At 40.9% G+C, this 17,500-nt stretch overlaps 1 protein-coding gene and 1 long non-coding RNA gene across 2 annotated transcripts in view; both read left to right on the top strand.

The window, feature by feature from the left end:
* Positions 1-5,127, top strand: part of LOC138980182 (uncharacterized) — a 10,072-nt gene extending 4,945 nt beyond the window's left edge. Inside the window, exons 2-4 of the mRNA XM_070353017.1 lie at positions 3,050-3,177; positions 4,316-4,390; positions 4,665-5,127. Of these exons, the coding sequence (XP_070209118.1) occupies positions 3,070-3,177; positions 4,316-4,390; positions 4,665-5,036 (555 nt within the window). The 5' untranslated portion in view covers positions 3,050-3,069 and the 3' untranslated portion in view covers positions 5,037-5,127. The remainder of the gene's footprint in view (positions 1-3,049; positions 3,178-4,315; positions 4,391-4,664) is intronic.
* A 2,232-nt stretch (positions 5,128-7,359) lies between these two features.
* LOC138980874 (uncharacterized) lies at positions 7,360-13,147 on the top strand. Its single transcript, XR_011460469.1, has 4 exons — positions 7,360-7,421; positions 10,538-10,635; positions 11,690-12,045; positions 12,546-13,147. It is a non-coding gene; the product is annotated as an uncharacterized lncRNA (long non-coding RNA).
* Positions 13,148-17,500: the final 4,353 nt, after the last annotated feature.

The following is a 17,500-nucleotide window of genomic DNA, read 5'->3' as shown; positions in this document are numbered from 1 at the left end:
CGCTGTTTTGGAGGTAAAATGACAAGAAAGTTGTAGTTGAAGGTTTCTATACACCCTTTTGAATTTCAACAGGTAAAGTACCGGATATCCATCAGTGATTAATGTCCATGCAACCTGTTTCAGGCTAAAGCACGAATTGAACTGTCAGGATATATTGCTCATCGAGTTCTATTTGCCTTACAGTTTTTCCAGTGTTTTGTTTTCAAGGGGACATAAGCATGTGCCGGTAGCTCAAACATTTTACAAATCTTAATTGTGTCCCTTTGTTCGTTGGCACCTGTGGCAGGAAGGAAACGCATGCGAATGAGAGAACGAGAGAGTGGGACAGAAACACAGACTGATTAACTAACAGACAGTCAGAGAGACAAACAGAAATACACACAGACAAGCAAACAGCCAAACACACAGGCAGAAATTGAGAAGGAGAATAACGAATATCATGTATGTGTGTGTGTGTGTGTGTGTGTGTGTGTGTGTGTGTGTGTGTGTGTGTGTGTGTGTGTGTGTGTGTGTGTGTGTGTGTGTGTGTGTGTGTGCAGTGTGTGTGTATGTGTGTGTATGTGTATGTGTGTGTGTGCATTTGTGTGTGCGTGTGTGTGTGTGTGTGTGATAAGATGATAATGTGATATAATTTTTATAACAGGCAATGCATTGCTTCTATTTTTAGGCTTGTTTTAGTAGGTGTGTGGGTACAGTGTTTGCGTGTGGCGATATGATGTGAGTATGCGATGTGAATGTTGCTACATGCATGGTTGATTGATTGATTGGTTGATATATTTTGCAGACACACAGTCAAGCGTGTAATTTCTCTTTTAGAGATGAATAAAGATTATTGTATTGTATTGTATTGTATTGTATTGTATTGTATTGTGTGTGTGTGTGTGTGTGAGTGTGTGTGTATGTGGGTGGGTGCATGTGTGTGTGTGTATGTGTGGGTGGGTGGGTGTGGTGTGTGTGTGTGTGTGTGTGTGTGTGTGTGTGTGTGTGTGTATGTGTGTCAATGAGTGACATATTGCAATGTGTGACATATCGCAAATATTGGATGTCATGCAACACTGCGCGAGGTATTTAGGACTGTCTCATATCTTTCAGCGGGTCTCACGTCAGTTATTAACAGTCAATCATCATTGGAAAGTATAAAAAGGCAACGGAAGCGCCATGCTTGAAAGTCCAAAACGTGGTGATGGTGTTGGTGTTGTCGTCGTCGTCGTCGTCGTCGACGTTTTTTTCTTCTTTTTTTTTCTTCTTTTTTTTTTAGCAATATGCAACATTCATTGATGTTTTTATTAGCACAATCATTAAATACTCCAGTAATTTGGGATCCTTATTTTTATTTTTATTTTTTTATTTTTTTTTTACTTTTGGGAAGACGCTTAAGCGTGCCCTTTTAATCGATAAACAATAACATTATATAACACACTTGGTATCTGTATGTTTAACTGTACATTAATCTGTGGCACAGCACATTTAACATTTACTTTTGGCGCAAATTCTTACAATACATAAATGGACAAGAATGTATTTATCTATGCGGTTGTGTCTGCGGTGTCAAAATTTGCGACATCAACATAATCATGAATCCACTCACACGCATACATACGCATATGCACATATACTTAATCATTTTCATTTACAGAATACTCAAACGTCTCAACCCTAATTCGCAATTAAACATTGTATTTAAATCAATAGGCCTACCATATCTAAACTTGCTGATACACATTTTTGCTATCAACAAAATATGATTTATAATTGTGTTTGTTGGGGTATGCATTCCTGGTAAATAACCAAACGTTTTTGTTGTTGTTGTTGTTGTTGTTGTTGTTGCTGTGGTTGTGGTTGTGGTTGTTGTTTCTTGATTGCCATCTAAATAATATATATGGTATGTATTATTACCATGGCAGTGTCCCACTTGGCTATTTGGCCAATCAGGACTGGTCCTAGGTGACCTTCTAAATATAATGACGGTCAGGCAGGGACCCTTGTTTATAGATCTAAAAACATCAGTGACAGAATAATATTTTGAATCAAGAGTATCAGGGCAGCAGTGGACCCAGGGGGAGGGGTGGTGGGAATGGGGGGGGGGGACGTGTAACCCCCTCGTGCTAAAAAAAAGAGATGTTTTTCTACTTGTGAATTTGGTAAGATGATTCCGTGGCAATCTCTAAGCTCAGATGGCATCAGATAGAACCATTTTACTTCTTCGGACAAAACAGAATTGCGGAGGACATGCGACTGGACTCCTTAAGCTGCGCGCCCTCGATGTACCCTTTTGAATTCTAATCTTGACTATTATGAGTGGACTATTTGTGCCTCGATATTTCATTTATGTTCTTACCTTTTATGTTGTTTATTGTAATGCAGAATACACCACACCTGAGTTTCTCCTCGTTGAGATAATAAAGTGTTCTATGTCTATGTCTATGTCTATGTCTATGTAATCCTCAAACATAAAACCTTCCCATCGACCAATTTTTTAAAGATTTTGCTTAGGTAGACAGCAGTTTCGAGAATGATCGTTGACGAGGTCTAAACAACGTGCCTCTATGTTCTGAGCTAGAGAACCTTCGTGTGAAGTGAAACAGATTTGTTTTTCTCCCCCCCCCCCCCCCTTTCTTTACACCTGTTCCTTGTCCCGTTGTGCTCTCACACCCTGCTTTCACTACTCCATCCACATCTGAATTTCGTTCCGCTGCCAGACTTGTCGATTTTACAGACGCTCCTGGGGGGGGGGGGGGGATGTCGGGTCGCTGCGGTGGGCTACCCTCGGAAGATGACACTGCACTTCTGCTGAGTCACTTCGACGGTGTTCAGTAGTGGGTCTGTCCCGAGCTAACGGGCGCAGCCCACTACCTACTATGCCCCCTACTATCGACATTGACGAAACATATATATTGTTACCGGTTATTTCCTTAACCAAAACACGCACGCTAATATTGTGTATGTATCTATGTTTTGAGCGTTTCGTGAACTTGCATAGTTGCATTAATGTCAATGGTTTATGAAAGTGCCCTGAACCGACTACGATGTTGATGGGGTTTTTTTTCAGTAAGTAACGTACCAGCAGAGATGACACAGCTGGCGATGTTTGCGTTGTGTTTGACGGCTGTTGTAGCTGATGAGTATAATAAGGATTCTACATACTTTGATCAGCAACCGCAAAACCATCCCCGCAGTGTGAGTATTTTTTTTCTTTCTTTTTTTTCTAAAGGAAGAATACAGGGCACACACAAAAACCGAGAGAAGACGGAAACTACTGATATTGTATCGTTAACATCAGATGGTCTGCACATTATGAAAACAATCCCAAGGAAAATGTACACTAGACTCGAATTAGTCAATCGAAACTGAAGAATAATATGTGACCCTCCACCACGAAATGAGTCGCATGTCACCTCGCGCGGTTCTGCGCTGGGCTTAATAGAAGTCCGGGGGGACGTAAAAGTGTGAGGGTCACCTCAGTCACAGGCTTATAACTCGAAAAGTTTTTGCTCTTTTCTAAAACGGTTTTTACCACTGGATAGAGCATAACACACTCTTTAGGAAAATGTAAAAATATAAAAATCATGCAAAGATGACATGCGACTCATTCCGTGGTGGGGGGTCACATATCTTCGTTAGGGGCATGTCCTTTGATTGTTGGTTGGTTTGTTGGTTGGTTCCTCGGTGTGGTTTCTTAGTTGAATGGTGTTCGGTTGAATTGATGGTTAATTGGATGGTTGATTAGCAAACGGGTTCTTCGGTAGATGAGATATTGTCAATTTTGTTTTAACCTTCACCGTGCTTCGTTGGTCGTGGACGACCCTGAGCCTCACAAACGTGTCTGTATCTCTAACAATATTAGGAGTGTTTGATTGAGACTTCACGTCATCCACAAACACCGTAACACCTTCCCATCGAACAATGTGTAAACAATTATCTTTGTAAACAAACAAATAAACAATGACGTCGCTTAAACTACAAATTCCGGATTTTGTGGGTCGTGGACGACCCATATGGAATTAAAGAATGCCTTTTACTGTGTATCCCCATCTGGATGGCGTGGGTCCGCGTGTACGACCCATACTCTGAAAAGAGGCGGTAAAGAGTTTAACCCTATTCGGAGGACGTGGGTTGTGTACGACCCAGACTTTTTACGTCGAATTCTTCTTTAGAACGAATGGGTTGTACACGTCCCACATTATCCGGACTGTGTAGTCCAAAGCGTTATCCGGTGAAGGTTAACTCGCCACTAATAGGTTTACGATTGATGTTTTTTTCTTCTTTCTAGCAAAACCATTTCAGTAACGAAATTTAACTTATTCTTGTCATGCAGTGGAGACTGAACGGAAACCATGAGGGTCAAGGTCGAGGTCAAGGTCGTGGCTGGAGTGGTGGATGTAGTGGATATGTAAGTACATATTAATCTCTCCATCTCTGATGTTTCAGAATAAATGGCACAACGATGCTTTTTTGTATTCGCGATGGAAGACTATTCTCTGTATTCTTTTCTTATTGCACATCCCATTCAAAATGATTACTTGTTGATGCAAAAGATAAGATAATGATATATTTTCTGTATAAGCTCGGCAAAAATATATTGCATAGGGTTTCGTACCCCAAGTAAAACATTATCTTTGCCAAATATGATTGCGAGGATAACCATTGCCTTTTTATTACTGCAGGGTTTTCCTGGCTTCAGATGGTTGAATGGATATCCCTGGGGAGGATTTGGCGGGTTTGCACACGAAGGTTTCAGGAGATTCCCAATTGTAGGTTTCACTGGATTCCCTTTTGAAGGATACAGTGGTTTCACTTGTGGTGTGGCAGGAGGTTTTCCAATCAGTGGTTCTGGTAGTTTTCCAATGGGTGGCAATGGTCAATTCCCCATTAGTGGTTCTGGGGTATTCCCAATTAGTGGTTCTGGAGGTTTCCCTTCTGGTGAAGGAGCGGGCGGATTTCCCATCACTGGCGGGTCCGGAGAGTTTCCCATCAGTGGTTCTGGTGTGTTTGAGTTTGATGTTGTTTCAACTACTGACTCAAGTGCGGATGTGTGATGTTTGATAATTTTTTTTTGTTATTCGTCTTTTTGGGGGAGGAAAATGTGTCTTGTAATGTCTCTAAAACACACCTGATATTTAATATAAGAACTTCAAATAAATGATATTTGAACAAAAGCAGTTTAACTCTTGCCAGCGAGAGGGAGTATGCCGAAAGATAGAATGAAAGAAGCGTGTGTGTGTGTGTGTGTGTGTGTGTGTTATCATGCGTGCCTAATGCACAGCTATCAATATCACCGAATCATTTACGTCGTTATAATACCAACAGTGAACATATCCTAAATCCCTCGTACGCATGCATGCCTATAATATTCAAACATGGCAACAATTACACACACACACACAAACACACACACACACACACACACGAACACGCACACACACACACACACACACATATATACGCAAGCAAGCCCACACACACACGTACACACATACACGAACATACACACACACACACACACACACACACACACACACACACACACAAATGAGTTAAAACAGACCATGCTGAAACAAGTTTTGTTTTAAACTTTGTTTTTTTCTTTAGATAATTATGTGAACTAGTTTATTGGAATTGCTTGCCGATAATGGAAGTACGCATCACACAGTCAGTATAGGAATCTGATATCCGACTCGACATAGATAAATATTGCTATTTCATATGTTACGTGGATTTCCATTGGTCAATTGGGCAAAACTGAGCTCATTGTAAAAGTGATATCGACGACATTTCCGTCGATATCAGTTTTGATATCGACGACCTCTTTATTGCTTCCCCACTTCAAAAACAAAAACACCTGAATTTAAAAACAAACAAATATATATGAAAATGTAATGATCCCAGAATTTAGTTGAGCAAGTGACTAAAAACTTTTTGAAAGAAAAGACATTTTTAAATACTGAAAAGTACAAGTAAAGAGTGAACAAAAAGAAATAATAATCAGAGGGAGGGATATGGAACAGCCAAAACTGAGACAAATACTTTTGTAATTTCTTTACAGTAAATACAAAATGTCCAGAGAATTAGCAATATATCTAACATTGACTGACTGTGTGATGATATCTTCTGCTATTGGTCTGTTTCGACAGTGATATCAAAATCTCGACCTCCTGTCTCGATTTTGATATCACTGTCTCAACAGACCATAGCAGAAGATATCATCACACAGTCCGTCAATATTGGGTACAATGATCACACACGCTCACAGCAGCAACAGCAACATACATGTATATGTGCCAAGGTCACCTGCATGTCATTCGCAATGTTGACCGAAAAATATGGCTCTCGTAAACTATTGTGAGTTACTCATCAGATTGACGTGACGCAACAGACAGTTTTATGTGCAGATCAAAGTCTTAGCTGTATTTATGTCTTGCACAACGTTGCAATTAAAGTTATCGTGGTGTCAGATTAACATGTATGTAATGTTCCGTTTGGAATATGTTAATCTCAACGGATTACTTAAGCTCAAAAAGACGTGTTTACCGTAGCCTGTCGACCGTGAATTTGTGTTTACATTTTGGGGAATAAATAAAGCACTAAGTTCTAAAATAGTCAAGTTTAACACAGTCAAAGAACACACACTAGAAAGTAAACAATCATACCAACAAAGGGAAGTAACAAGACACTTTTGTGAGCGATGCCAAATTTGCTCTGGTTGATACTGGCCCTAAACTCAGCGATCGTGCGTATGTCGGTTTGTTTGTTTGTTGTTTGTTTGTTTGTTTGTTTGTTGATTTGTGTGGGAATTTGATTAGTTTTGTTTGGGGTGTAATTTGTTTATACTAAACAGTTCGAACAGGTGTTGCTATTGCTCGAACGGAAAGTGCATTCACGACCTTGACCTACCAGTGTGAATACTCTTAGAACTACTTTGCATCATGGGTATTTCACATGTATTACATCTGATCAACAATCAGTTTCTGTGTTAATCACTAAACCCACGTACGTTAACCCCTCCCGTATGGAGCAGGGCGAACGACTTTCATCCTTAACACAAAAATAAGAAAATATTTTTTTCAAAAGCTTTGGGCTACCAACTGACCCGTTTCCTGTTAAGTGTTTTACACTAACACAATTTTTATTACAAAATATTGGGGGGGAGGGGAGGGGAGGGGATCGGGGTGAGGACGCGGCGCTTATATAAGCAATGCAAAATGAACTCCATGATCCCAGTCAAAATGTATAAAAACTATCGAGGGGAAATCAGAATAATTATTCACGCTCAATTAGAGCAACTCGATGAAAACTTTATGATAGTGTCAACACTGACTGGAATTTTTTTGCGTTCTCGTAACATCTCACTGTATAAATACTGACCGCAAGTTTTAATCCTGCATACTCATTATACAAACATCTCTTGTGACTCGTCAAACCTGGTGAGTAGCTTCCGTTAATGTAGAGAATACTATTATACTGGTTTCGTTGTCTTTGATAATGTTTTCTCTCTCTGTCTCTCTTTCTCTTTCTCTCTGTCTCCCTCTGTCTGACTCTCTCTGGGTCTCTCTCTCTCCCTGTCTCTCTCTGTCTCTCTTTCTCTTTCTCTCTGTCTCCCTCTGTCTGACTCTCTCTGGGTCTCTCTCTCTCCCTGTCTCTCTCTGTCTCTCTTTCTCTTTCTCTCTGTCTCCCTCTGTCTGACTCTCTCTGGGTCTCTCTCTCTCCCTGTCTCTCTCTGTCTCTCTTTCTCTTTCTCTCTGTCTCCCTCTGTCTGACTCTCTCTGGGTCTCTCTCTCTCCCTGTCTCTCTCTGTCTCCCTCTGTCTGACTCTCTCTGGGTCTCTCTCTCTCCCTGTCTCTCTCTGTCTCAGCCTCTGTCCCTGCATGTGTCTGTCTGTCTGTCTCAGTGCCATCACACACAAAATAATAGTGAAAAGTAGATGAAGTTTACAAGACGGAATGCAGTTTGTATGCTGCTGCCCGTGAAAGGCAATCGGAGGTAACATCTCATTTGTTTAATTTAGCCTCTATGTTTTGACATTTTTGAAAGAGCAAATGGCATCTCTGCTGTGATCAGACTGCACCTTGTTCTGACAGCAGTGAAACTTATTCTGAGTGGTCCTAGGAGAGGCTTTCTGTAGATTTAAACCTTTAAAAAAAGATAACGGGGCCCCAGTGATGCAGAATAACAAATATAGTTGTAATCAAGACTTAATGCAATGTTAGGACGCTAGAAAGACCAGACACATTTGAATTTGCGATTTTTGTTATTTCATCATTGAGAATTACAGAGAACAATGCAGAAAAGCCAATGTTTTGCAAGGAAGTTATTTGTATCTGACTGACTATTTGGGTTTAACGTCCTCTTAGACCAACTGGTCTATATTGGGACAGGTATTGGTAATACGCTGAAGATATGGTGTGATACTTTGATTCGAACAAGCCCGCTGTGGCTGTCTTCTTCGACACACCAGCATTGGGTTTGTCTCGTCAAAGTATCGAAATACGATCATGATAATCAGAGACGAGAGATGATGCATGCGTGTCTTCGTGTTTTCCAAGCCCCGAGACTTTCGCTGTGAACTTGGGATCTTTTTCGTGCGCATTTGTGCACACGGGGCTGTTCGGACACCGAAGAGAGTCTGCACAAAGTTGACTCCGAGAAATAAATCTCTCGCCGAACGTGGGGATCGAACCCACGCTGATAGCGACCAACTGGCTACAAAGCCAGCGCGCTACCAACTGAGCTACGTCCCCGCCGCGTTTGTATCTGGTGGCTAATAGATGAAGAGAAGGGATAATCCGGAAATGAAAAGAGAAACTAAGCTACCAGTTTTTCGGTTTTTAAAATTTTTATCATTCCTGTTTTGCAACACTTTTGAAGGCTCAAACACTAACATGCATATCTAAATTAATTGATGGATTGATGGATTTTGTTTCTCTGACCGAATTTGGCAGTGGCACCAGAAACATTGTACGTTAACAAGGCTGCAGCGCTGATCACGGATTGCTCAGTTTGTTTGTTTGCTTAACGCCTAGCCGACCACAAAGGGCCATATCAGGACGGTTCTGCTTTGACATATAACGTGCACCACACACAAGACAGAAGTCGCAGCACAGGCTTCATGTCTCACCCAGTCACATTATTCTGACACCGGACCAACCAGTCCTAGCACTAACCCCATAATGCCAGACGCCAGGCGGAGCAGCCACTAGATTACTCAGGATATTATGAGTTATTTCTAGCAAATGAAAACAGCCATGTCGAGAAAATGGATTATCAGCATAAGCCGGAGGCGAATGCTAATATCATTTTTGAGACATGTTTGTTATCATTTGCTAACATTCAGCATATTAGAAATAACGGTGTTATTACCGTCTATTTCGACCAAAAGAAATTTCGAAGCGATCCCGCGAATTAGACGGAAAAGCCGCAATGGAAACTTGGTTGTTCCTATCTGATTATACCTGTCAGTCAAAGCATTCTCGTGACCTGGGTCAGCCAATCAGAGTCACTCACCCGGTCAAATGCGTTCACACAACAATCTCACATGATAAACCATGTCGAACATGCGTTTCAGTTGCTTCGATATATCTTCTCCAACTGAGAGCGACAGATTTCGAAACGACGCCAGAGATAAAGGAGATGACGTAACGATATATTTGACGTTAATTAAGTGACGCAATTCCCTTGAATCGTCAGAACTTTGACAATCTCATTTTGAAGTGAGTGGGATCGGCATTGCAAACGCAGAGGGTGGGTGGTGCCTCGCCGTTCTGTAAAGCGCCCACCGACAAAACTGGCTTTTTCTGCATTTTTAAGTTAAAGAGTGTAGTATCTGACAGCATTTGAAGTATCATTCTTTAGAATAAATTACCCTGATATTGTTAGTTCCAATGTTTACTTTGTCTTGTTATTTTTTAGCGTGATAAACAAAAAGGGTCCCTGCCTGAACGTTATAACATTTAGAGGGTCACCTAGAATCAGTCCTGATTGGTTAACAATCTATAATGAGCACTGGAATGGTAATAAACATTGATATGAATTATTGTCGGGGTGATTAAAACACGACGCCATTCGTCGTAGCTCGGCTAGGCCAAAAAGCTAGTTGGAAAATGATAGAACATCTGTTGTGTTTGTCCCGAAAACCTTTACAAACAAATGTGACCCTGCACCACGAAATGAGTCGCATGTCACCTCGCGCGGTTCTGCGCTAGGCTTAATATAAGTCCGGAGAGTGTCTGGTAACAGTGTGTGGGTCACCTTAGTCACAGGCTTATAACTCAAACCAGTTTTCGCTCTTTTCTAAAACGGTTTTCACCACTGAATAGAGCATAAAAATCTCGTTATGAAAATGTAAAAAAACTGAAAATCATGCAAAGGTGACATGCAACTCAATCCGTGGTGGAGGGTCACAAATGTACTTTTAACGCAAATGGAAGAAAATATAATTTATCAAACGGCTTTGTCGCGATGGTGAGCTGCTGAACTTGGTCATGAATAAATGTAAACGAAGATGTAAATTGTATTAACGAGATAATCGACATTTTCTTTGCAGATTTGAATTTCGGAACACGGCTGCACATTGCCTACATAATGAGTCGCCTTCTGGTCATCCTTGTGTGCACATGTCTACTTCCTGTCTTGACAAACTGTGTGAGTCGTGCGTGCGCACATTTATCCGTGTGTCTGTCGGATCTTCGTATCCGCCTGTGAGTCTGTGTTTCTGTCTTTTGTGTCTGTCTTTACGTGTGTGTATGCATGTTTGCATTTGTGAGCACACACACACAAACACACAAACACACACATACCTAAAGTGTGGATGGTTACCTAAGAGGCGGCACTGGGTGTAGTGCCTTTCTAGTGCACTTGCACTACAACAGCACTGGGTGCAGTACTCGCTCCGGCATCGAAGAATTTTGCACTAAAAAATGCACAAAATTTGACCTATTTCGTCGCCTATAGAGGACGGAAAGAATGTCATTTTGAACATTGTTATGACATTCTTTCCGTCAAAAAAGTCAATTTAACGGTGTTAAATGAAGCGAGCATCCACACAATTAGGTTGCCATCCAGAGTTTAGGTTGCCATCCACGTGTGGATGGTTGCCTTATGGTGATTTAGGCAACCAAACCTGTGGAAACATGGGTACACACACACACACACACACACACACACACACACACACACACACACACACACACACACACACACACACACATACAAGCAGCTTTCAGGAGAACTCATTTCATAACGCAAGCGATAAAGTGGACATTCACGAAAGATACCCGCTTTCAAAAATACATTTTCAGAGCTCTTTCGTTATTTTAATAGATTTTAACATTTGTCCAGCAATCGCAATGTTTTATAACAGCGTGTTCTTGCATGCAGAAAGTCTGATGTTCCCCGTGTCCTCTAGGAAATATTAGTTTGTGCATTAACCCATTTCTTGCATCTTTACTATGACAACTTATGACTGAGTGCTTGTGAGCATGAGGTAGTAAGTAGTCATTATTTATGAATTAATACGACATGTGCACATTATTTTGTTTGTTCATGGTTTTTTTTTCTGGAGCGCTTTGTTCAATTTTAGCTGTTGTGATTTAGGGGGTTTGTTAGCATAATCACTCGCTTTAGGATTGCTGCATTTTAACGAAACGCCTTAATCTATAGCTGCAATTTAGTCCTAATCTATCTTTCGTGTTTTCAGCTTGGCGGGTTCGGAAGTTTTGGTCAGACAGGCCTTGGTAGCAGCTTCCTTGGAAACGGTTTTGGTGGAAACGGTTTTGGTGGAAACGGTTTCGGAGGAAACGGTTTTGGTGTAAGCAGTTTTGGGGGAAACAGCTTCGGTGGAAACCGTGGATATGGGCGCACTGGCCTCGGAAGCTCCTTCCTTGGCAACAGTCTGGGTGGAAATCTCGGCCCCAGTATCGGCAGCAGTATCGTTGGTCTGGGATTCAATGGCCGGTACCCAGGCCGAATTGGTCTCGGAAGCACCTTCCTCGGCGGCAGTCTTGGTGGTTATCAGGGTCCCGGTCTGGGAAGCAGCATCGTGGGGTAGAGCAGGTAAGACACACATTTGGGTCAGCTTTTCTCCGTTTTGGGGAATATTTTTAGTATTCAAATATGTTTATTTTTATTTTTTACCATCGTTGGGGACTGATTGACTGTCCCAGTACAGAGGTGAACGGAAGTTTTCTATTTCCCACCAAAACAATATACCAATATGCCATTATTATTTGAAAACTACGTAGCTATGCCAGTCTCCTGCCATTCTTTATGTGAACAATCGCCAACGACCAACAGGGAAAAAGAGCTACTTTTTGTTGATCTGAAATTAACCTGCACATAGCTAACACTTTCCTTACCTTAAAAAATATATTTAAACTTCGATTCCTTCTGATGTGTAACTATATTGCTATTCTGATAGACACATGGGGGTAGGGGGGGGGTGTTATGATCGACTCGTCGACATTATACTTGCATTGTCAAAATATCGGGCCCTGTTGTTACGCCGAAAGCACAATAACTGTTACATTGCACTTATGCATTCCTTTGTGTTTCAGGGTGTTTACCACGCGTGATACTTCCTCTCATTGCAAGCTCCTGCCTTTCGGCATGCTTCAGTATGAGTCATGACAACTTCTGTAGTGCTTGTTAGCAATAAACATCTGTTACCATCTGTACTTTTCGAAGGCAAATATTACATGTTCAGAGCTTTCTGATTTGTGGTAGTTGCTCACGGTTTTCAGATTGCTAAATACTGTGTTATCATATTCATGCTTTCTTAGACAATGTTTGAATTATCTATTTTATATTTGTTTTGTTTTGCTTTTGTCTGAATCAGCAATTATGTTATTAGGTTTTTGCCATTGTAAATGATGGGTATTTTAATGTGCCCATCCGTTGGAAGCCAGTAAATTCATTGTTCGACATTTTTTTTACAAAGACAAATTCTGCTAATGCCACATAGGCTAAGTTACATCTGCAATAGGAACTACGATAATTGACTATAATTATCTGGTCACATTCTTTATTTCGGTAAACTATTAAACCCATTAGTCTGCTTATGTCTATAAAAGTGTACTTGTGTACTCGTTTCCTAGTTTTCTTTCTTGCGCATCATATCATATTAAAAGAGAATAAATAAATAAAACATAAACAATAACTCTGAGTATACGTGTGTGTGTGTGTTTTGTGTGTGTGTGTGTGTGTGTGTATGTGTGTGTGTGTGTGTGTGTGTGTGTGTGTGTGTGTGTGTGTGTGTGTGTGTGTGTGTGTGTGTGTGTGTGTGTGAGAGAGAGAGAGAGAGAGAGAGAGAGAGAGAGAGCGCTTGCGTGTATCTTTTTTTTCTTGCTTCGCTATGTATGTGTAATTGTGAGTGTGCCTTTACCCGTGCGTGAGGTTGCGTGAATGATTATGTCGGATATGTAGAGGTTACATGCCGAGTCTCAGTGATTATCAAAAATAATGGTCGAAGTTAGCGGATCATGAAAAATGCGAGCTTCAGCGAGCTTTTTCATGACCGCGAACTGAGACCATTATTTTTGATAATCACTGAGACGAGGTATGTAACCTCTTTATCCCTCCTTTCTTCAGTTATTCAAAGAAAAGAGGAGTTTTTGTGCGAAAGTTTGATCGAATCATATTCACCCAACCAGTCTACCTGCGCAGGCGATCGATTAATGCGCGGTTGTATAGTTCCGTGCAAATCATTCAATTTTGTTAACACTTCTTGTCAGTTTCCATGTTTTGAACTAAAATCAAGTACACAGTTATGTTGTCATTCTGCTGTGGCGGTAAAGGCAGATAGTGTGTGTTCTGTTCATGTTTTGGTATCGCTCAGGAAATGTTCTTTCTTCGAATGTGACTAGCAGACGAAGTTTTACACCCGTGTTCCAACGTTAAAACTGTATGAAGTTTAGCTTTCTGGGGCAAAATAGTGTATGAAACCGCTGCATGTTCTTTACGTTGATTAAATGTTTGCAATTGATTGCGTGTGATCTGTTTATAAAATGAAATATTGTTGAAAACTGACCGTCGGATTGCAGTCTTGTCGGTGCAGCCGAAATCTGGAAGGGGAACTACTCGTGTCGCTAGACAAAGTATGAGAGTTACTTTTCCTTGGAATCTTGCTAGCGATAAACGATTGTGCACGGCAGATCTGAATTCAGAAAACAACCAAACTCATGGATTTTATATGGAGATTCATGTGTTCAAGTCTGTAGTTGCTGGTTTAAATACGGTATGGTTGTATTGTTTGCTCCAGAAATGCATATTTTGTACATTAGAGTGTTCTGAACTTTTGAGTCGCAAAAAGTAGATCCACAATGTGTACAGTCTCTACCCATGAGCTATCGAGGATTCAGGCCCGTTGTTGGGTAAGTGATTTTGGTTGTTGGGTAAGTTACCGAAAAATAACTAGCCCTACAAGTTTACAGAGAGAAAGAAGCAGAGGGGGGGATATGTTTGCTTCCGTATGTACAGGCACGTGTGTGTGAGGGGGAGGAGCTTGTGAGCATGAGGTAGTAAGTAGTCATGATTTATGTGTTCAAATGCATTTGATTAATAAACAAGATATTTAGTAACACAAAGATCAAACGGGAATAAGTCTGAGGGAACAAGACGCAAGTATGGATCAAATTTGATGATCATTTAACAACAGTTTACACAGAATGAAAAATAAAGAATGAAACATACACACACATAAGATAAAGGAGTTAAAATTTAGAAGAAAAAAAGAAACAATGAAACAAAAAAAGATGGTACACATAAATCCCACACGGTCATATTACTCCAAGCGCCACACATTTACACGCGCGCACATACGTGTACCGTTTCGAATAAAAGCTTCAAAATGATCGAAATAGTGAGAATCATACACAATTCCATACACAAACTTATATGCACAGGCACTTGCAAACACACACACACACACACACACACACATATATATACACACATACACACTCACACACACACACACACACACACACACACACATACACACACACAAACACACATACACACTTTGTTCCGCTCCGTCAGGCTGTAATGAGGCTTTGGTCGAGCGTCAATCCACGATGACAACCGCGTAGCCTAGCCGTTATAACGTAGGCCTTCCGCGTTCAGAGTTCAAATGTAGGCCGCCGCCTTGGTGGGAAAAAGGGTGGAGATTTGTTCGATCACCATTGTCAACCCGTACAGGTGCAGACCAGTTCTGCTATTACCGTATCTGTCTTTGTTTGTACACGCAACCAAAAGATCAAGTACGAACGAAAAATAGTCCTGTAATCCATGTCAGACTTCAGTGGTTTCTAGAAACACGAAAACACCTGACATGTCACATGCATCCCCCCAAAATCGGAGTGTGACAGGGGAAAACGGTCATACAAATAAAAGTCAACTCGTGCTTGCAAGTAAACGTGGTAGTCACAGCCTACAAATGCAGAAGAAGAAGCTTAAGAAGAAGATAAAACTGAAACTGAAACTGAACTGTATTACAAAAGGATAGAGGTTTTAGGCAAAGCCTAATCTTACAACCTGTCCCTTATACAAACACTTAAAACGGACACACACACACACACACACACACACACACACACACACACACACACACACACACACACACACACACACACACTACTAACCTAGCCGTTAGGCCTTCCGCGTTCAGGGTTCAAATATAGGCCGCGCTTGGTGGGACAAGGTTGGAGATTTGTTCATCGTGGATTGACCAAAGCCTCATTAAAACCTAACGAAGATGAAGAAGAAGAAGAAGAAGAAGAAGAAGAAGACGGAAAAGAAGGACAGGCAACACTACCTGCTTTACTCGTAGTGTTGAGGTCAATGTGCGTTTTATGAGTTCATTTTAGTTTAGTTTCATTTGAAATGACAGACAATCAGCTTTGAACTTGAACGTTTCAAAGAGTATTAAGTAAGCCAATGGCGAACTCTGACCTTTGTACCTACACAGACAGACACTAGTGATGGATATTTTTTCCTGCAGCGTGGATTATACCTATCATTAGAAATAATAATAATAATAATAATAAATAACTTTTCTATAGCGCGAGTCCCATCAATTGGCTCCAGGCGCTTTACAAATTCATTATAGAATAAACTAGCACAAATCAACAAGCATACAAAGCATACATTTAACTGAGACATAACACCAAGAACCCAAGCACTAAGCAAAACGACGCCTGTTATTGCGTGCTTGTTATGGGCAGAATATACTTGCGCAGTTTTAGCGGCACAGACGACGCACGGCCTATATTATTTATGCCGCGATAGGGATTATGACGAGTATACGAATGTTTCAAAGATATCACATGAGTTGGCGACACAGTGTCTGAACTGTAAGGGGCAAAATACACCTGCGCAGAGTCAGCGGCGCTGCATACTGCGATAGAGATTTGACGAGTACTTGGCCTGTTTTCCTTTCATGCAACGTGTAGCGGGCTGGGATAAGCTGCAGTGCGTCGTCTGTCCTGCTGAAGTTACATATGTGAGCGCCGGGCCTTAAGGGCAAATTACACCTGCGCAGAGTCAGCGGCGCAGACGACGCACTGCAGATTAATGAGGTAGTTCTTTTTTTCCCCAGCCCGCTACACGTTGCGTGAAAATAAAACAGGCCAAGTACTCGTCACAATCTCTATCGCAGTATGCAGCGCCGCTGACTCTGCGCAGGTGTAATTTGCCCCTTACAGTTCAGACACTGTGTCGCCAACTCATGTGATATCTTTGAAACATTCGTATCGAAAACGGTAGGTCGCTGACACTAAACAGACAGATATGTCAACCGTTATTAAAACAAATTGCGTACTCTGAAATTTTTAAACACATAAATACTGACATAGCTTTGACGACTGATCAACTTTCAAGATTTGCGATTCATAACATACCTCGTAAGTACTGGCTTTGAATGAATGGATTTTTTAAGCTCAATCGTTCTTGTCCAAGGGCTAGTACTGTGTTGCTTGTGTGTTTGTTTTGTGTGTGAGATTTCAGAAAACAGATCTGACAAGTCGTAATCCTGGAATTTTGGTGAAACTCGATTCTTGGCGAATTTCATGTTTTTGTGCTTAAGACTAAGTAAATCATTCTCAATGAGAAATACTCTCTGTAATACGATGGACAATACATGATTTTAACATTATTTTATCTTTCTATCCACACCAAGTACAAAAAATAAACAATATTTAATAAACAAATAATCATTGTTGGTCTTGTGTTGAAAATCTGTCAAAATGTCATGACGACGTCGAAATATTGATTACAAATCCTTGTGTTTTTCTTTGCGATGAATCAATCAACCAATCAATCAATATGAGGCTTATATCGCGCGTATTCCGTGGGTACAGTTCTAAGCGCAGGGATTTTTTTAATTAAAAAAAAAATTGTATGCAATTTATATCGCGCACATATTCAAGGCGCAGGGATTTATTTATGCCGTGTGAGATGGAATGTTTTTACACAATACATCACGCATTCACATCGGCCAGCAGATCGCAGCCAT

Source organism: Littorina saxatilis, linkage group LG11 (genome assembly GCF_037325665.1).
Source record: "Littorina saxatilis isolate snail1 linkage group LG11, US_GU_Lsax_2.0, whole genome shotgun sequence".
Classification (NCBI taxonomy): domain Eukaryota; kingdom Metazoa; phylum Mollusca; class Gastropoda; order Littorinimorpha; family Littorinidae; genus Littorina; species Littorina saxatilis.
Note: the sequence above shows the minus strand (reverse complement) of the source record. Positions and strands in the feature narration are given on the sequence as shown.